We start from the raw sequence: 26,114 nt of genomic DNA, 5'->3' as shown, positions 1-26,114 counted from the left end.
GCTCTTTTTCTTCATTCAATTTAGATGCCGGTAATCGATGCAAAAACGCCAAGTGTTGTCCTTCTTTTTAAACAGGATGACGGGAGACGCCCATGGGCTTGATGACAGCTCAATATTGTCTTTAGTTAACATCTTTTCACTTCAGCTTGTATAATCTGGTGCTCACATGCAGACACGTGGTACGGCCGACGGCGAATGGGAACAGCATCACCTGTGTTGATGCGGTGCTGGACAAGAGAAGTTTGGCTAAGTGGTCGATCGCAAATGTTGAAGATGTCGCGGTAGGAAGCTAAAAGGCAGATGAGGGCAGCTTATTGTTCTGGGGGGAGGTCAAGAGCAATCATGGGACGTATTGACATGTCGAGGACCGTGGCATTGGGTGGGTGACAAGGAAGATTAGTGCATACATCGGCTGCAAAAGTGTGGACGAGGTCATCTCCTGCGAAAGTGTGGACGAGGTCATCTCCTAAGTACCGCAACGTCGTGATTAAGATGCGTTCAGGGAGGACTTGCTTCACGAAGCCGAAATTTATGACGGGTAGATGAATTCGGCAGAGGGCTATATTACGACGCAGTGAGGGACGGTGACGTCATGGGCCAGTAGGACATCAGGAATTGGCGTGACGATACAATACCCAACTAATAAGGGCGAGGTAGTGGTGAATTCGGTGAATGTGAGAGCTTTAGGTGATAAGCGGAGGAAATCTGGGGCACAGAGGCCGCGTTGAAGTTCAGGTTGAATATCCGGCTGAAGAGGAAGGTCTAAGCAAAGAGTACTAGCGAAACAGTCAATCAGAGCAGAATGAGTCGACAGGAACTCTATCCCTAAGATGAAGCAATGAGGACACTTATGGAGCATCGTGAATACGACAGGAACGTAGTGGTCGGCGATTATTATACAAGCCGTACTCATTTCGAGGATAGGAATCGTTCCGACAACGGCGACACGTACAGCTTCTGTAGCAGGAGGCGTCAGTACTTTTATTAAGCGGCGACACAGATGAACACTGATTACAGACACGTGAGCGCCAGTGTCGACTTGTGCCGTCACAAACATACCGTCCACGTGCACATATATAAGGTTCTTGTTTGTAGGAAGCGTCAATGGATGGTTTGGTTCAGACGCAGATAATGCAGCACTACCTACAGGAGCTCCATGGTCTAGTTTTCCGTCGGTTACGATGGAAAGTTGGGCGGCGAGCGATGGCAGTGTGGCTGGGGCGACGGGAAACGATGGCGTTGAAGGGATGGAAAACGAGCAGGAAGGCGGCTGTCAGGTGCGTTGAAAGCAGGATTCATACGGCTGGGCGAATACCAGGAAATATCTTTGTATGGGCGATAAGGTGCAAAAGACAGGTGCGTATGTGGTGGCGTCCAGGAGGCATGGCAGTAGCAGGAGACATGTCTAACGCGGTTGCACCGGAAGCAAATCAGTTTGTCGTTGAGCGTCAGCCATTCAGTGGAAATGCGAGATCGTGGAGGACCAAATTGGTCACGTCTATAGATGCATTGATGGGCATTAGTCTGGAGGAGGGGCGGGAGATAAGGCAGGCGACAGGGAACGCGAGGTTGGCGAATTCCTGTCGTACGACCGCCTGAATAACCGAGACCGCGGAGGTTGTTGGTATCGTAGCATGTTCGAAAGGAGAGGGCTGAAGCGGCGCTGAACTTGCTGCTTCAAGTTCCTGTCGAACGATATGCGTGACACTCTGCTCAAAAGGCGGTGTGGTGGCGGAATCGAAGCTGGTGGATGTAGCCACGATGTTTGTCAAACTAGAAAAGGGAGGGTGCGCCGGACGAAGTTTTGCTGTTTTGAAATGGTGGCATTCCTGAATGATGCGGTCGATAGTCGATACGTTGGTGTACACCAGCAAATTGAAATCGTCATCCGTGATTCCCTTTAAAACGTGACCAACCTTGTCCACTCCCTACATCGCCTCATGGACTTTCTGGCAAAGAGCAAGAACTTCTTGTATGTAGGACACATACGATTCAGTTGGTAACTGGACATGGGTAGCCAGCTTCTGTGGTGCAGCTGCGCGGTGACCAGCGGGGTCACCAAAAATGTCACGTAGCTTCTCCTTGAACGTGTCCCAGCTGGTGAGTTCGGACTCATTAGTTTCATACTAGACACGCGGGGTTCCGTCCAAGTAAAAGATAACATTAGCGAGCATCATGGTAGGGTCCCAGCGGTGAGTTTAACTAACTGTTTCATACAGGTGAAGCCAGTAGTCGACGTCGAGGCCAGGCTGCACAGAGAATGTTCCGTAATCACGGGTTGTGGGGACCGCTACAAAGGTTGTCGGAGAAGTTGCATATAGAGAAGGCGATGAGTTGTCCCTGGAAGCCACGGTGGGAAGTTCGAGAATGCGGCCACTGCAGAGCTACGTGATGATGACGGGGAACGTTCCACCTCCACCAAATATGTTACGTGAGTAAAGAGTCAAGATAGTGCAAATATATGGATAGCACAAATAGAAAATATATTTGCAAGAGCGGTTGCAGTGCTGGCCAGTCTGGCTCCGAGCTCGAGCAGCAAGCGACCTTTATGCTCTTCGTCGGGCACACACACACATTGACAATAATAATTCCGGCAGCCTACATATAGCAATATTATCTCATAATATTCAAGAGTACACAATTGAGCGTGAACAAAGCGGTACTTTACAAATGTACCACATACACACCCCATCACTCATGGCACATCCCATTCACATTGAAACACACAATACAATTTCAAATTGCAATTCCATTTTACAACACATGAAATATAAACAGTGGCCCATGAGCACAAATGTTCATGACACATTTCAAACAATACAAACGTACAAAGGCCTGCCTCTACGACACATTACAGTCATATAAATGACATCACATCACTGCAACAGGCGCTTTAACTTACTTGACAAACACTCGCTACACAGGATAACACTGATGACACACATTGAGGTTCAACACAGCCAAACACATGCAAATTCAACATCAACACCTATCCTGTGTGCTTCATGTCACATTTGCGCCCTTTCTTGGGGTGGTCAATTGATCTCTTCTTATTTTTGTGAGCCCTTTTGATCGGTGGCATCTGAGACGGCGTCTCTACCATCGTTCACACTTTTAACACTGCTAAGGTGTCATCGCGTTCCATATATCTTGGCTGGTTATTTACCAGCTTGTGCACGTCGTCGACGTTGAGCCTGGCTAGCCGACTCCGTCACCTTTTCACTCTTAGTCGATTGACGTCGTTTCGCTGCAGCTCCTACTGCACGGCACGTTTTCCCATCTTGTCCGATAACCTCATGGTTCACTTTCCTTTGCACCACGGCTTCACCTTGAGCTCGAGTGAAATCCGTCGTAGGATTCTCTCTCACTGTATCTCGCAGTTCTTGCATTGACGGCAGCCTCATTTCTGGGTCTTCCCCCAAGCGTTCTGAATCGTTCGACTCTCACGCTCCGTCGATGTTTCCGATGATGATGTCTTTGAGGGGTGCCGTCATACACACTGCAGTAACTTTACCGCCGAAATAATGTCTCAATCTCACCTTCAGGAAGCTTCCGAACCGCACCGTCAACTAGGCAAACAAGCCTCGTTTTGCCTGATAGCTCGCTGTCAATCAATAAATTTTTCTGCACAATAACAGTGAACATCCTAGTGTCTCTCAACACAGTCATTCTCCTTCCCGCAATTTTTTCAGGCAGCGTTGGCATTTCTGCCGTTCCACCTGTTTGGTGCATTGTCCTGACAGCACCCGCAATAAGTTTCTTCCCGCTCTTGAGCTCCACAAATCCATCGCTGATATCATCATCATCTTTTCATTGAGCCTACACGCAGGCTACTTGGTGAGTTTTACAAGCTTAGTTATGACATGCGTCTGCCTTGTACCCAGTCTGACCATATTTATTACATTTGCTAACACAGGGACGTGTAAAGTTTGTTTGACAACTGTTGGCGTGATGACCCAATCGGTAACACAGAAAGCATCGCGTAACACTCTCGTGTGTGTGCTCTTTTTTTGGGTGCCAGTTTTCTTGACTCTTCGGGATTTTCTTTCTTGACGCTTGAGAAATTCGTTCTACCTTGCGCTTCCAAGAATTGACCGGCCAGTTCAAGCATGTCTTCAAGCGACATAGTTCTCTTTCAAGTACAGCGACAGGTTAGGGTGGCAACTGATCAGAAATTGTTCTCTAATAAGAAGCTCCCTAAGCTCACCGTACTCCTGTGCTGTCCTTCAAAGCTCAAGTCATCTGTCAAAATAGTGGCAAAGTCGGGCGGCGTACTGTGTAGCCATGTCACCATCAGCTGACATTCCCGTCTGAAATCTGTCTCTAGAGCCTTTCGCAGTGAATCTGAATCGCCTTGGGAAAGCAGCTTTTACTTTTGTATAGTTGGCTGCATCGGTTGGCGTCAGCCTACCGTACACACTGAGCACTTCGCCACTCAGGCAAGTACTAAAAGCAGTTGCCCACTGACGTTCCGGGAAATTATGGCTCCTGGCAATCGTTCCAATCTGTGAAATTACACATCAAGGTCTCCCTTCCTCTCATCAAACTCTGCCAGCAGTTTGCTTGGATTTAAACACCAGCTATCATCTTGATTCCCTTTCACTTATTTCGACTCTACCTTGGACGGGAGTCTCTCTTCACTGTTGAAAACGAAGCCGCTTGAGTTACATCTCTTGCTGCCGCTGCCTTATCCTCTCAGCCATCTCCACTTGCATCTGCCTCTTCTGCACTTCTCTTCTTCCTGCAACAGATGCTCCTTCGTCTCTCTTCTTTCAAATGCTGCTTCTTCGCCCCTATTTTTTCTTTCGCCCTCTCAGCTGCCAGCCTTTCTTCCTCCAGTTCAGCTGCTTTTTCCTCCTTGACCCTTTCAGACGGCAACCTTTCTCTCTCAAGCTCAGCTTCCTTTTACTCCTTGACCCTCTATCTTTCTTCTCTCTCCTTCTGACTGACCCACATACGCAGTTCAGCCCAACAAAGGCCCATCTTGTCACCAAAAGCTACTTAATTCTCTAAATTCATGGGGCTTCTGAAATAAATCCTTGTCGCGTGCACAAAATATCTGCCTACCACCAGCTATTGAAAACTCTCTGCACACTCGTTAACGAGAACGCCGTGCAACAAACAAAAGTTGTTCCGATAACACTAAGAACGACTCGAGGCTCTTTCTCCCTACTTTTCACACGTAGTGCACCACAATGGTCCTGTTACAGGCGCAAGGATAGTTTTCATTGGTCATTGCATCAGGTAATTGTCGGGCTAATTCCAAGGGCCAATGCATCAGCCTCCCCCCCCCCGAACTGCACCACGAAAACACGGACATTTTATATTTGGTCCTATTTGGTGTGCTAGCGAACGCCTGCTGTGGTCCAAAGAACGACTCAGAGCCGAGAGGTAATAACAAAACAAAAATCCATTCTTAAATACGGCAGAACAAAGAACACGCAAATATGCACACTTGGCTATAGTCAAATACAATACGTCCCTAATCAAACAACAGGCTACAAAATACAACTAGATACACTCAAAACAATGGATACAGACAACAACACGCGCTACAATACAATTTCATGCATTAACCAACCGAGATACTTATAGAATAAAATGTCCGAATTCAGTCCAACGTTCCTGGACGAAAACTTGAATGATTTTCTTCAAGGAAACGCTCACTCAAAGTCCAGCGCTGGGTGTGGCCCCACTGCAGTTTTTCTTCCCGGAAACTCTCGCATCGTCAAATATCCGCACTTCAATAATCAAACTTCTTCTTCGGTAATACGTCGGCCACTCCCGCGCTGCGACTGTAAAACATGTCTTCACCCACTTGCGTAACGCACACACACACACTCTTCTTCTTGTAACACAAGCCTTCACCCGCAGGGGTAAAATCTCTACATCGCTGCTAGGTCACTGTAGAACAAGCACCTCCTCTGACAGCATCAGACTTTCTTCTCCTACCGTGCATCGCTCCGCAGACGGCTTATATGAACTCGCCATGGGTTCTAGAAGTTTCAAGTCGTTTCTTCGGCATGGCGCATAACCAAGGCTGGGGAAGGGGCGAGACGTTTCTCGGACTTTCCTCAACCCGTGATGCAACCAAGAAGTGATTCGCGCTTTCTTTGTCGATGATTCTGAAGTTCGCTCGGCGATGGATGCGAGGAGGTTGGTCAGGGTGGCGGCGCTTTCGAGGGGGAGAGAAGGCGCATCCATAGATGCCTTTGATGCTTGTTTTCTTCTTTACACCGACTTCTCTTGCGTCTGTCTGGCGCCTCAATTTGACGTGGCGGTTAAAATTTGGATGCGTGGGCTTAGTTTAGGCTCGTTTGTGACAAACACCATAAAAAATCGGGGCACTGTAAAAATCGGCATTCATAAGCGAAAATTAGAAAAGATTACCCCGAATGTCCATACAATCATTCTTCATACAATCTACTACTAACACGAGAAATAGAACGCGGGGTACACTTTATTGATTTATTTATTTATCAATACTGCAGGCCAATACGCTGGCCCATGCAGGAGGGGCACATACAATAATACAATAATACTTATATTTTTACCCTGTGGTATACGCGAGCGCGTTGTGTCTTTCGATACCTGTATTATAAAGATCACTTTGCATTTGTTTGTTGTAAAAAGACGCCCACATCAGACACTAAAACTTAAACTCTGTTTGTGTTCTTTTTGAATCGCGAGTGTAGGTTCTTGTGAAAAATGATTTTTACTCGCCAAACAGAGTTTTTGTCAAGCTCGAGACTTTACAATAAAGTGATATGAGCATACCTACAACGAAAAGCCTTTTATTGTACGTATTCTTACTTTATTCTTATTTTAACGCCACCTTTTTGCTTGTATTTTTCAGAAAAAAGGAGGGAGGACGACAAGGCAAGACTAACACAGTAATCACACCAATAAAATGTAAGAACTTTGCATACCAGACCTTTTTGTACATCCATGTAGATCGTGTCCGAAATATTATGAATTCAGCATATTCACACTTCGTGAAGAACGTGATTCAAGTTTTTTGCTCGCTAGTTCATGAAGAAGAAACTGGTGTCAACTTTGCTCATTTCGGTAGAGCAGGCTTCAAAATTTGCGTGTCGTTCATTATTCCTTAAACAGTTCGAAAAACTAGAACACTGCAACGAGGTAAGTTAAATGAATTAAAAAGTGATAGCAGACACAAAAATATTTACTCCAGGTTGTTACCATCAAGTCTTCTAGACAGTGGTGGCGTAGTTATTCAAAATTTGTAGTTGTCCAACGCGCTTAAACCAAGTTGGTTCTGCTTCTTTTGAATAGAGCAATAGGTTAGTTCGTTTGCTGATATTTAACTTTTTTGCGTGTCTTGATTTAGCCAAGAAAGGCAAAAAATCTACACTATTCGACCATACACAACAAATTGCTTAACAAGACAGCACACAGACACTCCTCGACACCATCGGGGCTCTCGGCGTGAGCGTGCAGTGAACTTGGATCCAGCCAGCACCCACTGTGATGGCGGAACAAAATATTGACCTTTAACTACTCCAGGACTTCGTGAAAGTGCCCTAATAGTTTTTTTCGAGGATTTTTTGGCTGTGTTGGCCTCGGCCGAACTCAAAGGGAACATTCGCGGAATGCGAAATTTGCTGGTTCTGCAGCTGTAATAGTAGGGCGCCGAAATTATTGTTCATTCATCGGGGACGCTATCGAGAGTAGGCTTATTATATTCTACTACCACGCGGGTGACGTGAGAATTTCAGTCTTTTGCGGACACTCGCCTTACGCAGACACTTTACAATGTCATGTAGCTGAGAACTGAACATAACTCAACTGGAAGCGTTTTAGGCACAGTGTCTCTCTTACAGATTTTCTCCAAGTGTAGGACATCTGCTTTTGTATAAGTAGGTCATATCAGACTACTAAATAAAGGTTAAGTAAAAAAAGCACTCACTTCAAACTTCATAACAGCAAATCAAAAGCGGAGATCACAAACATCTTGAGGTCCTAAGAACGTACACACTGATTGAAAAATTCGAGAACACAGCTGTTGTATATTTGTCTTTGCGTTGTTCTAGCTTATTAAAATATATATTTAGGTTTAAATTAAAATAGCACATAACCCGTTTCACTTTTGTTAGATAAATCATAGCACAGTATTTTTCTTCTTTTTTTGCCGGAACACTACTTGTAGCACATGTGGATATTTCTTGCATTAGGTTTAAGTTCAAGTATAAGGTGTGAATGCTCATATAAAACAAGAGGGATATCGCTTATGCCTGTATAACACATGCGGTTAAATGGTCACAGGTTGTAAATGTAAAAGTGGTCGAAACGCCTGGTAAATCAACTACAAGGAATACCATGTGCTGGCAACAGTAGGCAACAAAAGCTTCAACGAAAAAAAAGAGCATGAAACGGACAGATATTGGAAGGACACTGAAGAGAACAATTCCTTGGTTTAAATTGATAAACCGCACTCTGAGAACTATTGGCCGCGAAATCAAGCAGAGTTGCCGCCTGGCGCCAGCTGGCCGAAACGGCGAAGAGCGGATTGCTCCTTGTGTCGTCGGTTAGCCACGTCGTGTTTCCTTGAGCGCGTACTTCATCCACATTCTCAAAGTGTGGTTTGTCCGGTCATGTCAGCGTGCGTTCAACTGTTTCTATGTATGCCTGAAACAGCGTACGAAAGCATTTGGTCTTTCTCGGCTGCTAATGCATTGTAAAAAGAACGGAGAGTGCAACTTTCCAGTGTGCTGTTTGTTGTCGTCGTACCCTCCATTCACCAGAACAATATCAGAGTGGGGGCCGCTTTCTGTTCGAAGCACATCGCAAACGCCCTTGATTTCCTCCAAGGAATGAGGACTAATAAATGCTGTGTGAATGCAACGTTTTGTGGCGACTGCGTTGTAAAAAAAAAGGCTCTAGGCCATGCACTTGTGCGCTGCTGGTAGGTGTAAAATTACGGCACTGTAGTTTATCGACCATGCAAGGAACCTTAGTTGTGTTTATATGGCTGTGGTACCACTACTTAGAAATATTACTATATGTCCATGTAAATATTTTATGACATAAATATGAGACTTCGGTCCTTACACTATACCTAAAACAGAGTTACCGTGCGAAACCATGTGTTTCAATGTGAGAGCGCTCTAAATAGCCCAGACGTTGAAAATTAGATCAGAGGGCATGCCTTATATATATAGTCGTAAAATTTCACTGAAAATTTCATCTTTTTCACATAGATTTCAGCGTTTGTGGGCCATTGTTGCTGACTGAAGGAAGACAGTGGGAATTTTTGTCCGAAAAAAAAACATGTTTGTCCCTTTAACCAGGCCTTTGTTGTAGCACTGTCATGCACGTAACCCGTCGATGAAAGCTTTCTGCTGAACTTTGATATAACAATTTTACTGCTGCAAGAACATGTGCGTACTCGTGGTAAAGGCAGTGTAGCGCAAAGCGCTGTCAGCCACTAAGCTTTCTTGACTTTGCCTATTGACTGTCCCACAATTCATAGTGAGCAGATTGAGAGGGAAAAAATCTTAAGCGTATAAGGTGCGAACAGTGGTACTGAACAAATCGCAAAGATAAGCGAGCTTTTTACGGTCTTTATTTTTCTTTCTTTTGTGTAGTATGTAGATAACAAAGATGTAATTAGGTAGTTCAATTACGCTACAACCGTGCATAGCAGGCATAACGCAAGCTAACCACGTACGAACAACACATAAAATGCGTGATATACTGCGAAAGCGTGAAGAAAGTCACCCAGGGCAAGCGTCTCTATGAAAGACAGATTGCGCTCTACTCGCGGGTAATGTTAACGTTACATAGACGTCATGCATCGATTCAGTGACAAAAGCATAGATATTAACAGTAAACTGTATGTAGTCAACGTATTTTATCTACCGACAATTGGCTGAGACTGAATGCAACGAAGCACCGCTGCATGTATTTGTATACCCACCGCCGACCACCTATCCACACTTGCGCGGGATGGTGCTGCCACTTATTGCCCGATCTCGCTGCGAATTATGTCATAACTATCACTGTCATACGTTCAATACATACGCAGGAAATCGAGGTTGAAGTTTTATTTTTAAATTTTGCGATGCTACTCGCGTGCATAATGTTAGAAATTACAAAACGTGGCTTTCGTATTTTCGTGATGTTGTCTCAATGAAATTTTCTCAGACTTCGTATGTTCAGTCTGTGACATCCACAGATGACAATATGCTTCATTTTTATCGAGTAGATGTTATGTAGAGGTTGGACCCAGGAGACGCCTTTAATATTTACTAGGTGACTGTGTTTATAGTGCGGGAATCTAACGGTGGTGTCTCCACCCGCATTTTCTTTTCGGACGTGTGGCCCCTTACCAAGCGGTATGTCTCAGCGATAATAATATTTTCGGCATCGTGAAGTTGCACTTTATTATTACACGAAAAATTGTTTTAATCTTTAGTGTCCTTTCAAAAACGAAACAAAATTACACCATCTCTCACCAAAGAGAGCCACTATTAGCATGCAAAGCAGCGTATGAGTTTACTTAAAGTTCCCTTACTCACAAGCCCCTCGCCCGATGTTTACTTCTCTTGCAAGAAAGTGGAGCACAATATGAATTGATTGCAGTTTTTGTTGCTGTTACTTATCCTGAGCACTTGTTGGAGCACGCCACGCGGGTTCATCGCCATGCCATGTGAGAGCACGTGCGTTAATCGCGCGTCTGCAGATAGATTTCATTCCTCGACACTATCACGTGATTTCTGACAGAGCGTAAGAAGGAGAGCCGACAGCCTCATACACAGGCACTTACGCAGGTCTGAATGCGGCAGCGCCTTCTGCCTAGAATACAACGCGTTCGTTCATAGCACGTCTGCAGAATCTCATCCTTCGACGCCATCATGTGATTGCCGAAAGAGTGCAAGGGAAGAGGACACAGCGTCTTACCCAGCTCCTGAAGGCCTGACCACATGCACTTGTTGCAGTGCGTCAGCGCGGCGCTTTCTGATGTGGCGTCGTGCCCTCTTCAAACGGAGATGGCATGACGCTGCGTCAAGAAACCCCACGATCACGCACTCCAACGGGTGCGTGTGGTCGGGCCTTTACCCTTGCCCGAACTCGTTCTGGCAGTGCCTAAGACAGCTCTTCCGCATGCGCAATTATAGTGGACATGCACACCGCATAAAGGTCGACCATAACCTGTTTTGCATCTACAGAAGCTTTATTCGTTCCGTAAATTTACAATGTGTACTGTTGAACAAACTTTTTTTGCCAACGGTAATATGTCCTAGTACAAAATTTCCTATGAAAACGTACGCCCGAAACATCAGCTGCATATTACAGGGTGAAAGTGCATGAGATGAAGGGAGAAAAGTGGCTTCACACACACGAGTGCTCGTTTGTTTCAAGCCTCTTTTCTGTCTTTGTCCCATGCCCTTTCACTCTGCATCATGCCAAGCCAACGAGCCCAAACTTCTACCCTAATAAACATCAGCTGAATGCCAAGTTACCTGCATGGACAAATCAAGTTGATAGAACTGCGCAGAAAAGTTATTGCATGGTCACCATGAGAAGAACTGTGAATACAAAACATGCCATGCGACTGACATGTATGCGAGGAAAGCCTTGTATACGCCGCTCCTCTGACTTGTGGCAACGTACTTGTGGGGAAATAAGGAAAGCACCTCAGTGAAAGACTTAAGTCTCCACACACCATCCAGCAAATGGCAGCATTATAATAAGGCAACCTTACTATCTTCTGCAGGAAGTGTACATGTCAACGATTTGACAAATCTTCATTTCGGGGAAGACCTACGAATTAAGCTCCATGCGAAATTTACGAAGCCATCAACTTGTCGCAATCGTAAAACCTACTGCTGCATTCCACTGACCTCACCCTAAATATTTATCACGTGCCACGTATGGCAAAAGAGTCAGTCACGACATGTAATGGCGAAATAAACTGAAAAACTGTCGCATTTTTGTGACTTTACCATGCGTCTAGCATCAAAAAACAAAACATATTGACATTATTATCATCTTTCTTTCAGGGGCGAAGCTCTTTAAGCCGTAGTAGATGTAGTAAGCAGAAAACAAACTCAAAAAAGTTTTTCGCACACGCGATGGTGGCTTACGACGAGACACTTGCACAGTGATGCACTGATACTGCTGATAAACAGATTAACCATTGTTACTTGTGCAGAGCTATAGGGTGCAACTTTGGTATTTATTTTCTTCAAAAAAATTCAGGAATAGTGAAATCACAACAACAATATAGCACATATGTTCAACACAATTTGAATATCGAAGGGGGTTGGGAGGGCATAGAATGAGTCTCTTCGCAGTAACAATACGACTACTGTTGCAATTATTAGAAAATAACTGTAACGTGCAAGCAGAAAGGAAAACAAGAATGTGCACTGACCTGCAACTACCCTAGAAAAGAGAATACGTGCGATGTAAAAGGTGAACTTTTTATTCTATGCTTGCTTCCGAATATTTCTTACATATGATTTGGCTCAGGAGAACCTTTTTCTTGTATGCGATCACAGTGCGTTCGAGTTTAATAGTCACGGTCACTGATGAACGGTTGAGGCATATAAGCGCTCGACGTAATCTTCAATGGCGCCTTCAGTTTAGCATGGCGCACGTAGATGGCTTGTCTTTCTATTTATTCTCTGCATTTCCAATGGAGGCCGAAATGATGTAGGCCTGTGTGCTCAGATTTGAGTGCATGTTGAAAAACCCCAGGTGGTCGAAATTTCGGGAGCCCTCCACTACGGCGTCTCTCATAATCATATGGTGGTTTTGGGGCGTTAAATCCCACATGTCTGTCTCTTCTATTTATTCTATCTCCTTGTGCAGATTGTAATCCTGAGCGCTGCAAGAGATCATGCGAACAGCAGAGGACCTTTCAGGAGATTGAGGTGGAACATGCTTACTGCAACGGCAGCCAGTGCACTTGCAAGTACAAGCTGGGTAAGTCGCTTAGCTTTCAATAAAAGCCTTGCCGCCCTATTTCATACCTTTTCAAGCTGCTTCGTGGGAAAAGGTGTGCAGATATAAACAAATACAATCACAATCAGGCATACTGCCAACATGAGCACAATTTAGGTGGTCTTTCACTTTTCCGGCAACTGACTGAAATTACAACACTATAATTTGCAAGTACACACATTTACACTGTATCACCACCTTTATTCGGGATCGTGTGTTGATACAATAAGTAAAAATGTTTGAAGCATTATTTAACGCATCCGTGCGTACTACATTCTGTGTGTATATTCACCTCTAAGAAACGCGTTTTCGAAATCTTTACTAAACTGTAGGGGTGAAGAAGCCAGACAATCAGCAGTTGGATCATCTCTTGGTGTGATGCGTGAGCACTTTGCGCGCGCTGTCTACGCCGACCCCTTCGACTGTTTCAATCTGTGCTCGGCATATATACATATATATATATATATATATATATATATATATATATATATATATATATATATATATATATTTATAAATATATATATAAATATATATATATATATACACACACACATATATATATATATATATAAATATATATATATATATTTATATATATATATATATAAATATATATATATATACACACACACACACACACACATATATATATATATATATATATATATATATGACGCTATCATGAATTGGAGACGTGGCCTGGCGGCCTGGCTCATGCACCATCTTTATTCTATTCTCACTTCTTCCTCATCGGCTTCTACCAACTATCGCTACCTTTTACGTCACATGATTCGCTCTCCCGGGCCCCCGAAAGAAGTTGCGTCAGACACTTAAGAAAACCACAAAAACGTAAAGCCTTAAAGCGAAAAATGTGAAAATGCACCGTAGTTTCATTTCAGAAGGAAGTTCCTTAACTCGCACAAAAAATGCACAGAAGAGAGAAGCAGTGTGGCTATATCTAAGAGAACTCGGGTAGACGAGGCTGGCTGTTGCGTCCTGAATGGCATAACCACACCCTCGAGATCTGCACAGGTGACGACATCGGTTGAGTTCTTGTGAGGAATGGACAAGGTTGGGAGTCCCTGTAGCGTTCCAGGGTCGAATGTCGAAGGCGTCGAATTGTGTGTGGTGGTAGGAACAGACGGTGTGCTTCCAGTTTGCGAGTGCGATGGTCGTGGCTGACGGAATGGTGTCTTGGTCTCTGCGTTCTACAGATGATGCCATTTTGTCTCTTTCGTAGTTTTCTGTGGTTTCGGAGCTGTAATCGTAGGTGCAGTCTTGATCTCTTGTCCAAAACGCGTTTGTGGCGCCGATACCTTATGCGTAAATGCCTCACGTCTTGAGTTTACATGAAGAGGCTTGCTTTGCGTCGTCGTCCTTGTTGCCGTATCTGTTGGAGTGTCTTGAATCCCTGGACTCGCTTTTGCTGGCGTTGCTGCGGTTGTACTAGAACGCGCTGAGGTGGGAGCGCTTCTTGAACATCATGCCGGTTTTCTTTACAATATGTTGTAGTGTTCAGTCAGCAGCTGGTAGTCTGTGGGCTGTTGTAACGCTTCTCATGCAGTGAAGTTGGTAGGACAGATTTGAACTGGAGGAACATCAGAGGTGTCTGCGACAGCATTCATTACACAGGCTTCTGGCACCTGGTAACCTGTAAGAGTTGCTTCCGAGCCTCCTGTGTTTGGACTTTCAAATGGATGTGCTCTCAATGACAACACCGCCATAGGCGTAGTTGGGTCAGATTCTAGATGGGAATGACTGTCTTTCTGTGCAACGAATGATGTCAGCTCTTCTGGCGCATAAAACTGAATTGTAAGTCCCGGGCTTGACTTAGTATGCTCCGAGATTTTCCGCTCTATTCCCACCATAGTGAACGTGTGAGACATGAGGTGCGCGTTGTGAGCGACCAAATATCCACGCGATGGAAAGGCAGGAGGTTGGTCACTGCGTGAAGGCTGCTTTTGACTGTGACGACCGAGTGTGGTTTTCTGGGGATAGTGGGTTAAAAGCAAGTCTTTGTCGCAGTCGTCATTGTATTCTTTAAACCAAATAATCATTTCTTGTTTGATCTTTTCCCATGACTCGTCGTTTTGAAATATGTGGGTGAGGTAAAATTTGAAGGCCTCACTGAAGACGTAGTCAGTAAAGTTGGCGACCATCTCCCGTTCCGACCATGATGCAGGGGTAGCGTGGAGCTCGAGCAGATTGAACCAGTCCTGCACGGGTCCATCGTTCGCTGCCCCGGTGTACTTGGAGATGTCAAGCGAGGACGATGCATCTGTCACGGTTCTGGTCGTTGTGTCCTGATTGGAGATGATTCGGTGGTCGATGTATGGTCAGGGCATCTTGTGGGGAACTGCGTCGATGATGAGCGACTGATGAAGGGGCAGGCAGGTCTCCATCCTGTCGACTCGTGTGACGCTATGATGAATGGGAGACGGGGCCTGGCTCATACGCCATCTCTATTCCCTTTTCACTTCTTCCTCGTCGGCTTCTACCAACCATCGCAACCTTTTTACGTATATATATATATATATATATATATATATATATATATATATATATATATATATATATATATATATATATATATATATATATATATATATATATACATTGTCACGCACCAAGAGCCGTGAAGACAAGACAGGAACAGCGGGCAGAAAGACACGAGCATGTAACTTTTAACGAAGCGCTCACACACGCTTCTTCTTTGTTCTCTTTTCCTTTTTCGGCTCGCTAGGGCTTGCCGGCTCACAACTTTAGGTGGCATTATTCCCCCTCCCATTAGAGCATCGACTCGATGCTCATACACGTGACAGCAGGGTCCATAAGGGAATAAAAAGAAAGGGAGAAACGATAATTATAGCACACAGGGCATATGCAGGTGAAAAAAAAAAGAAAAATGTCTGTGGTTGGTCATCAGAAAAAAGACATTAATACAGCTCAAAGTTCGTTCGAGACCCTATGGACAACAAAAAAAAGAAAATGTTTGCTGCCCTGGCACAATAAAGCGAGTATTACCGCGTAAAATAAGGTTTTAGGCGGACGACATGCACAATCTCTGTTCGTGGTGAGTGGCGCTGGGTCGTTGCCGAGCCTCCGTCTGGAATGACTTCGTGGTTGACCTCGTTCAACCGCTGTAATACTTTGTAGGGTCCGAAGTACTTGCTCAGGAGTTTCTCGCTGAGACCTCACCGTCTAACAGGAGTCCAAACCCACACTTGGTCGCCAGGTTGATAGGTAACTGGTCGATGGTGGATGTCGTACCTTCGGGAGTCTTTACATTGCTGCGATCTTATGTGCACGCGAGCTAGTTGACGTGCTTCCTCTGCACACCGAATGTAATCCTCGACATCAGGAGTTAGCTGCTCGTGCTGGTCGATGTCACAAGGAATCATGGCGTCGAGCATGATTCGCACGTCTCGACCGTAAACGAGGCTGAAGGGTGCGAACCTTGTCGTTTCCTGGGTTGCGGTGTTATACGCAAACGTTACGTACGGCAGAATCTCGTCCCACGTTTTATGCTGCACATCCACGTACATAGAAATCATGTCAGCCAGCGTTTTGTTTAGCCTTTCTGTCAAGCCGTTACTCTGGGGGCGGTATGCGGTTGTCTTACGGTGGTTTGTGTAACTGAGCTTGAAGATGTCGTCCAACAGTTTTCCCGTAAACGCTGTCCCTTGCTACGTGATGACGAATGACGGGGTGCCGTGACGAAGCACTATGTGGCGCATAAAAAAATGGGCGACTTCAGATGCTGTACTGCGTGGCAGTGGCTTCGTTTCAGCGTGACGCACCAAATAATCAGTTGCGACTATAATCCACTTGTTTTCAGAGTGAGACAAAGGAAACGGTCCAAGGAGGTCCATTCCAACTTGGTCAAAAGGCGTACGCGGTGGGTCGATGGGTTGTAGGAGGTCTGCAGGCTTTACGGGTGGTGACTTGCGACGCTGACATTCGCGGCATCCTTTCACGTAGCGTTTTGACACAAGCTGCGAGTTTTGGCCAGAAATATAGCTGTCGTACCCGGTCGAGCGTCCGTGAGTATCCCAAATGGACGGATGTCGGCTCATCGTGGCAGTCTAATAGGATATCATCACGAAGGTCTTGAGGAACGCCTAGAAGATAGAATCTGCTGCCGGCACCGGTGTTTTTCTTGTATAATATGCCGTGTCGTAAGCAAAATGATAGCCACGTACGAGAAAGTGGTCGAGGAACAGACGTGGTGCTACCTTCTAAATGGTCGAAGATGTGCATTACCTCGGGGTCCGCTCGTTGCTTACTGAGGAGGTCCGCCCCACTGAGAGTCCCCAGGAAGGCACTGTCGTCTTTTGCAGCTGTATGGTCGGATTCCAGAGGTTCTCGTGATAGCGTGTCGGCGTCTTCATGCTTTCTACCCGACTTGTATACGATGGTGACATCAAACTCCTGAAGTCGTAGATTCCATCGTGCTAATCGCCCAGAGGGGTCTCGGAGGTTAGCCAACCAACATAAAGCGTGGTGATCAGTCACAACTTTGATTGGGCGCCCATAGAGATAAGGCCTGAACTTTGTAATCGCCCATATTACCGTGAGACATTCCTTCTCTGACGTTGAATAGTTGGTTTCGGCACGTGATAAAGTGCGGCTCGCGTAGGCAATCACACGCTCGGTCCCATCTTGTGTTTGCACCAAGATAGCTCCGAGACCAATGTTGCTTGCGTCAGTGCGCACATCTGTGTCAGCGTGCTCATCGAAATGACCAAGCACACGAGGGGAAGACAATCGATGTTGCAGTTCCGCAAAAGCAGTCGCTTGTTCGTCAGTCCGCAGAATTGGGCTGTCGTCACGCGTAAGTCTGATGAGTGGTTCCGCAATCTCAGAGAAGTTTTCGATAAAGCGGCGATAGTATACGCAGAGCCCCGAAAATTGTCGAAGACTTTTCTTGTCTGTCGGAGCTGGAAAAGCGGCCACAGCGGCAGTCTTCTCGGGATCGGGCTGAACGCCTGCCGCGCCCACAACGTGACCCAGGAACTTCAGTTCATTGTAGCCGAAATGGCACTTCTCCGGCTTGAGGGTAAGGTCAGCGGATCGTACAGCTTCAAGAACACTCCGAATGCAATGAAGGTGCTCGTCAAACGTTCTTGAAAAGACAACGTCATCTAGATAGACGAGGCAACTTTTCCACTTGAGGTCAGCGAGAACGGTATACATCATTCGTTGGAATGTGGCCGGAGCAGAACAGAGACCGAATGGGAGCACTCGGAATTCATAAAGACCGTCAGGAGTTACAAAAGCAGTTTCTTCGCGGTCCCGTTCATCAACTTCAATTTGCCAGTAACCACTTTTGAGATCGATTGAGGAAAAGTACTTTGCTCGCCTCAGCCTGTCAAGAGAATCATCCACTCGAGGCAACGAGTACATGTCTTTCTTTGTGACGTTATTCAGCTTCCTATAATCGACACAAAAGCGAAGTGTACCATCCTTCTTCTTTACGAGGACCACTGGCGATGACCAAGGGCTGCTTGATGGCTGTATTACACCGTCTTGAAGCATTTCCTTTACTTGATTTTGAATCACGCGTTGTTCAGTTGGTTAAACTTGGTAAGGCTGTTGCCGTATAGGGTGCGCGTCGCCGTAGGTGATAATACGCTGTTTGATAATCGATGTCTGACAGATCCTCAATGAACGTGCAAAACAGGCGTGGAATTATATCAACAGTTCGTCAAGCCTTCGTTTGTTGTCGTCAAAAAGCGTTGGATTTACGTTGACACACTGGAGAGGTGCTTCGGCGTTATCGGTCGCCTCGGAAGCAAAGCACTCAGTCACATTGGTTACTGGGTAGGCATAGGCGATGACAGTACCAGTGAATAGGTCTCGGCGCTTGTAGCTGAAGTTTGTAACAAGAACCTCGCAGTGGCCAGCCTGAAGGTCTACTAGGCTTCGTGCTACGCAGACACCCTGGCAAAAGAGTAGGGATCGATTGCTCTCCGCCACCATTTCACCGTGTGCTGATTCGTTATACGCCACTTGAACCTTGACACTTGAGTGCGGTGGTATCATCACACCATCGTCGATTATACGCAGACATACTCGATCGTGGCTGGGATTATGCTCTGATGTGGCGCTTTTTGTTGAAAACACGAGGTGTTGTCGAATGTCGATGATAGCACCACGCTCCCTCACGAAGTTCATGCCAATGATCAGGTCTCGAGAACACTGACGGCGAACGCTCAAGCTGGCAACAAAGGTAGAACCACGAATCTGTATTCGTGCTGTGCAAACGCCAAGTGGCGTGACGATGTGCCCGCCAGCAGTACGAATTGGCCTCAGGTTCCAAGGCATCGTGGCTTTCTTCAGGAGAGCAGCCTCTTTTTCACTTAATATATCAAAATCCGCCCCCGTGTCAACTAAAGCACTGACTTTGCGACCGTCGAGCAGCACTGGAATGTCTAATGAAATCTTTGCGGGAACCAGCTGGTGTCGTCGTCGTCGAGGTATTGTCAGTTTGCGGAAGCGTCGGTAGGAGGCCTTGAGCTTGTCCAGTATGAGCGGCCTCGCCCCCGAAGGTCGCTGTGGTTAGTTTTTCCGGCGTGGACTAGGTGACCGACCCTGCGCCACGCTCAAATAAGTACAGCGATTAGGAGAAAATCGCCGCGGTACGGGGATTGTAACTGGTGCAAGGACGACGAAGTTCCGCGCTGCTGAGCCACATACTCTTTAATTTCAGGGGGCGCTGACCGAACCTGGCTGGTGGTGATTTTGTCTAAAATCCACGTAGTCCAAGTTTTTGGTAAGAACAGTGTCGGTACAGATGCCCGGCTTCGCCACAGGGGAAGCAGAGAAGACGTCTATCTGGCGCATGCCAGACGTGTGATTTGCGCTAAATCAAGCGAGGTGCGCTGTAATATGACGCCGCTTGGACCGTCTGCAGCATGGCTGCGGCTACGGCGGGATGCGGGATTGCGGGTGTAACAGGTTGCCGCAAAGCTTGAGCATACGGCATGCGGGGGAAGTCACTGGGTGGTTGATAATGCCGCAAGAAATGAGGTTCTCTTAAGGCATGCTGGACTTCATCTCGGACTACGCTGGACAACGAGGAGATAGTGGGCTGCGAGGGCACTGACAGCTTCTGGAGTTCTTCGCGGATGACTGAACGTATGAGCTCTCGGAAGAAATTCATTTGGCCACCGAAAGCTCCCAAGTAGTTTGTAGTTGGAGCGTTGACGTGCCGTTCGTATGACGGGGCCCGGTGCCTAAGAGTGATTTCGATGGTGACGGCTTCTCTGTGAAACTCGGACACAGTCTTGGGAGGACTGCGCACAAGCCCACCGAAAAGCTATTCTTTCACCCCGCGCCCGAGGTTCCGTACCTTCTTTTCTTCTGGCATACCAGGGTCAGCATGGCGGAAAAGACGCGTCATGTTGATTGATTTGTGGGGTTTAACGTCCCAAAACGACCATATGTATATGAGAGACGCTGTAGTGGAGGGCTCCAGAAATTTCGACCACCTGGGGTTCTTTAACGTGCACCCAAATCTGAGCACACGGGCCTACGACATTTCAGCCTTCATTGGAAATGCAGCCGCCGCAGCCGGGATTTGAACCCGCGACCTGCGGGTCAGCAGCCGAGTACCTTAGCCACTAGACCACCGCGGCGGGGCAAGACCCGTCATGTCCTCGACATACGTGGCAACCCCTATTCGGCAGTTGTATGCGGCGGGACTGCAGATCGCGCTCAGCTCTCTCCTGTTGGTCAGGGCTGGCATATAAGTCCCAAAAAGTCGGTGTTTGAAGTCTTCCCACGATGTAAGAATACCTGCCCGGTTCTCATACCACAAACGTGCGGCGTCCAAGAGAGTGAAATGGACGTGCCGCAGTTTGTCTGCGTCGTTGGACTGGTTGTGCACTGCAACGAACTCGTAATGAACGAGCCAATCTTCGACATCCTTAAGTGCAGAGCCATGAAAGGGATTTGGCGTTCGTGATGTGAGTAAGGTGCAACAAGGCGGCGTTGTGCCGTTCGTACCGTTTGTGCTGGTGTCAGTAGGGCTGGTCGGAGCTGCCATGTTGTTTACGAGCAGCTCAAACTCCGGGGATTGCCCTCGGATTCTTCTGATGGCGCAGTGCACAGGAGTGACCACCGGTACGACGCTTGAGTTCTTGGTATGTAGAGGGGTACGGTGCATAGATTACCCAGCACATCCACCAGTTTGTCACGCACCAAGAGCCGTGATGACAAGACAGGAACAGTGGGGCAGAAAGAAACGAGCGTGTATCTTTAAACGAAGCGCTCACACGCACTTCTTCTTTGTTCTCTTTTCCCTTTTCGGCTCGCTAGGGCTTGCCGGCTCACAATATATATATATATATATATATATATATATATATATATATATATATATATATATATATATATATATATATAAAATAAAATAAGGGAAAGAAGTGTATACCTAAGGGCTCGTTTTTCCGTGTTTTTAACACAATAATAATGAGATATAACAGACAGTAATGCCAAGGAATGTACAGGGGAAGTTATTAACATTAATGGAATGTAAATAAGAAGAAAGAAAAGTGGATGAAAAAATTACCAACTGTAATATATATATATATATATATATATATATATATTAATTTGATGAGATCTAACAGACAGTAATGCCAAGGATTGTTCAGGGGAAGTTATTAGAACCAATAGATTGTAAATAAGAAGAAAGAAAACTGGATGAAATAATAACCAGCCGTGAGCAGGAATCAAACCTACGACCTTCGAATAACGCGTTCGATGCTCTCGAACGCGTTTTTCGAAGGTCGTAGGTTCGATTGCTGCTCACGGCTGGTTATTTATTCATCCACTTTACTTTCTTCTTATTTACATTCCATTGGTTCTAATAACTTCCCCTGTACATTCCTTGGCCTTACTGTCTGTTAGACCTCAATAATATTGTGTTAAAACACGGAAAAACGAGCTCTTAGGTATACACTTCTTTCCCTTATTTTAAATATGTATATATATATATATATATATATATATATATATATATATATATATATATATATATATATATATATATATATATATATATATATATATATATATATATATGCACCAACTACAGCCATCATCGGAAACTCGCAAACAAGGTATTTACATCGGCATTTCAACCCACATGAGAAGACGACACCTGCAATCATTTCCATCCGCGGAGCCTCTACATTCGACATCGAGAAAGAGCTTGCTGGCATACCACGATCTCTGACCACGCTCGTTTTTCACGTCGGTACGAGCGAGCTGGCGTCGTACGGACTAGAGCAATCGCTACGCCGCCTTCGCCGCCTAGTGAACAACACGCTTCGGACACGCCAGGAACTCGAAAGGCTCGTTGTTTCATGCGTGCTGCCCCGGTACCTCAACCTACACCTGGAACGATCGAACGAACAATTCGTGCACCGCTTCAACCGGGACGCTCGTCAATTCAACGAGACAGTCAAGGCCTACTGCCGAAGACCCAGCAAGGTGTCATATATTGACTACCAATTCGAGCAATTGCCACCAAGACGCTTTCTTGCTGCGGATGGGCTTCATCTGAGTTTTATGGGTGTCGCTTTCATTGCCGAAACCATCAAGAAAGCACTCGGTCGTAGAAATTTCGAAGCTACCACGGGGGGTTGACTCAACCAGCAGCTCCCGTGAATATACGTTCAACACAAGACACCCACGAGAAGACTTCTGCATATCAACATACACCAGGAGCCCCACACCCACCCAACACCACAGATGAGTTCCCGACGATCAGCGAAACTGTGACTCCCGCGAGCCACAAGCACCCCCTCACCATCATCAACAGCGCACCACTACTAGGGGGGAAGTCTGCAGAACAGCCAACAGGCGTCCCTCCATTGCGGATGTCGAAACCAAAAGCACTACACGACAGCACCACTACACCACTCCTCAAAGGGAAGCCTGCCGAACTACGAAACCACGTCCCCCTATTGCGGACCCCGGAACTGCCAACGAACACGTTCGCCGGGAGCCCAACGCCGAAATCCTCTCCACAACGACGAAGGCCTGCCGGACATAACTACAACCTGCGCACCTCATCAGTGCCATCCCCGCACCCAAAAGAAGATTTACTTCTGAAATGTAAGTCCAGCTCATCGCTTCCCAGTTGCAGTGCCACTTTCCTTAAAGTACGAAAACTTGCTGACAAACAAATTAGACATGAAATGCGTAAATCAACATTGCAAGTGTACCTTCGTGCTAGAATAGCCCCCAAGGGTATGACACTCTCCCTCACACCAGCCGCTACAAATCTAAATAAACACGACCAAATAACATGGAAAAACGTCCTCCTTGAGGCATCTCTTAAATTAACAGAAGTCGCTCTTAATCACAGTGACAAGCAGGTAAAGAAACTGGTCGCTATGACCAACACCATTCTCCGCCACAACACTTTATCGAACGAAGAAATCACGCAATTAACAGAATTTGAGCAGAATAAATACCAAGCCTTCATGACCACGAAAATTCATAAACTGAAAAGAAACCATGTGCCCGAACCCGCGTGCCCTGATATTGTTCCTTATCATTACAACACAACCACCCAGGAAATCACTAATGGTACAAACGAGCACCCATCTAGGAACACACCGTGTGACACTGTGGTCGTAAACTTATCGGACACGAGCTTGTCACCTGATGAAGAAAAACTGCTAAGGGACTAAGCTTCTGCCGGACCACAAAATTTTTCGATGAATTCCACTTGCTCCGAGACCTCGACAACTTCGCTCGAAGCTTAAGGTTGCGCGAATATTTCTTGGACAGGCCTTCTAACCACGAAACAATTCACCGTCGAAAATCAAATGATTGGACACCGAACAGTAATCGAGACAAGTGCTTGGACCTTTATATCACCGCAGTACAGAAAGATATAGTACACAAATACCACAGACATAAAGGAAACCGAGAAAACCGAGAAACCGAGAAATTTGGCATCTAGGAAAGACATAACAATAAAACCCGCTGACAAAGGAGGAGCAATTGTAGTCCTTAATACAACCAACTACTTACAAGAAGCATACCGCCAACTAGACGACTCAAGATTTTACGAACGCCTCCCAGGTGATTCGACAGACGAATACAAACGTATCGTATCAACAGAACTAAAGAAACTGTTGGATGCAGAAAAGATAACCAACACTGACCACAAACTGATGCAAGCAGCATACCCTCGTCCAGGTCGCTTCTACATCCTCCCAAAAATTCATAAACCCGGTAACCCTGGTCGACCAATCATATCAGGCATCGGAACAATAACTGAACCCATATCAGGGTACGTGGACAAACTAATAAGCCACATTCCATGCACCCTCGCGTCGTACATAAAAGACACCACACATTTTCTTCGAGACATTGCGGGTATCTGTGTGCCGAAAAACTCGTACTTGGTTACTCTTGATGTCTCTTCATTATATACAAATATTCCTCACGATGACGGCATAGCTGCATTACAAAACATGTACACAAACCATAGACAATCTAACACCCCAGATTTCTCTGCCATTGCAACATTGACGAGGATGGTCCTCGAATTCAATTCATTCGAGTTTAACCAAGAGTATTTTCGACAAATCAGCGGGACCGCTATGGGCACCAAAATGGCACCTAATTATGCCAACATATTTATGGGAAAGCTAGAATCTGAATTTCTTGCACAAAGTTCCTTGAAACCAATGTTATACAGAAGATACATAGACGACATCTTTCTTATTTGGACCCACAGCGAGGACGAACTTCTCAGCTTTATCGACACTTACAATGCTGTACATCCGAACATACACTTCACACACACATACTCGCAAGTTACTGTAAATTTTCTTGATGTTACCATAATGATAGAAGAAGAGAAGCTCTCTACAACCCTATATCGCAAACCAACGGATCGACAACAATATCTTCATTACCAAAGCGATCACCCACTCCACTGTAAAAACAGTATTCCATACAGCCAGGCTCACCGGTTTAAGCGAATATGCTCTAGAGACGCTGACTTTGACACGAGCTCACAGAGGCTAAAACGTATGCTCGAGAAACAAAAATACCCCCCACATGTAATTAATGACGCTGTTCAAAAAGCGAGAAAACTAAAGCGTGAAGACTTACTTATGAAGCGACCACCACGAGAAGACCCACAACGAACAAACCTCTGCTTGACTTACAGCATAAACTTCCCCAATGTAAACAAAATCCTTAAACGACTTTACAACATTCTGGAACAAAGTGAACGTCTGAAACGCGCATTCCCATCCGCTCCAGGCGTCGTTTACCGACGACCACGTAACCTCAAAGACACCCTTGTCCACTCCCAAATTAACACACCACCCCCCAATAATTCATGCCGCCCTTGCTTAAAGCCACGATGTCTTGTATGTAAGGCGATGCGAGAAACAGACAATGCAACCAGCACGCAATCCAAGTTTTCGATTAACATACGAGGAAACCTAACATGCGATTCCTCTAATGTGGTGTACCTACTCGAATGCAACGTGTGTGGTATGCAGTACATCGGACAAAAAGAAACACCATTTAGGATTCGCTTCAATAATCACAGAGCCCATGGGAAATCAGCCCCAAGTCTACCTCTATCAAAATATCTCAATCTTCCCGACCATGCATTCGACAATCTATCAGTAACGCTCTTAGAGACGGGATTTAAATCAAATCGAGAACGTGAACAACGAGGGTCATACCTTATCCACCGATTTAACACCCTCGGTAGAGGAATAAATGAGAATCCTGGTACACTTGCAGCAATTAAAGCATTAGAAAACAATAACGGCAACAATGAAAATAGTAACTGAGTTCACGGCACTGCAGCTGCGAAGGGCACTGGACAACCCAAAACAATTCCAAGTGTAACTACTCTTCCTAAGTGCAGCTGTCGTCTGTTTTCTGTTTTATTTTACTACCCAATCAATTGTGCCATGCACGACATGCCCAACAGCAACCCTGTGCACAGCCGGGAGGCCCCCACTACACGCGTAATTTAGAAGCGGGCAAAGAATTCGCATTGCACCCGCTTGCACAGCCTACCGCAATACGGGGCACCCCTATTTTTACGACGAAATGTTGACAGGGCGCGTAGTAGTTAAAGG

At 45.8% G+C, this 26,114-nt stretch overlaps 1 protein-coding gene across 1 annotated transcript in view; it reads left to right on the top strand.

Moving 5' to 3' along the window:
* Positions 1–26,114, top strand: part of LOC142777325 (uncharacterized) — a 134,972-nt gene that overhangs the window by 56,383 nt on the left and 52,475 nt on the right. Inside the window, exons 2-3 of the mRNA XM_075881624.1 lie at positions 6,857–6,912; positions 12,841–12,954. Of these exons, the coding sequence (XP_075737739.1) occupies positions 6,857–6,912; positions 12,841–12,954 (170 nt within the window). The remainder of the gene's footprint in view (positions 1–6,856; positions 6,913–12,840; positions 12,955–26,114) is intronic.

This window comes from Rhipicephalus microplus, chromosome X (genome assembly GCF_043290135.1).
Source record: "Rhipicephalus microplus isolate Deutch F79 chromosome X, USDA_Rmic, whole genome shotgun sequence".
Lineage (NCBI taxonomy): Eukaryota > Metazoa > Arthropoda > Arachnida > Ixodida > Ixodidae > Rhipicephalus > Rhipicephalus microplus.
This window is presented reverse-complemented; position numbering and strand designations above follow the sequence as displayed.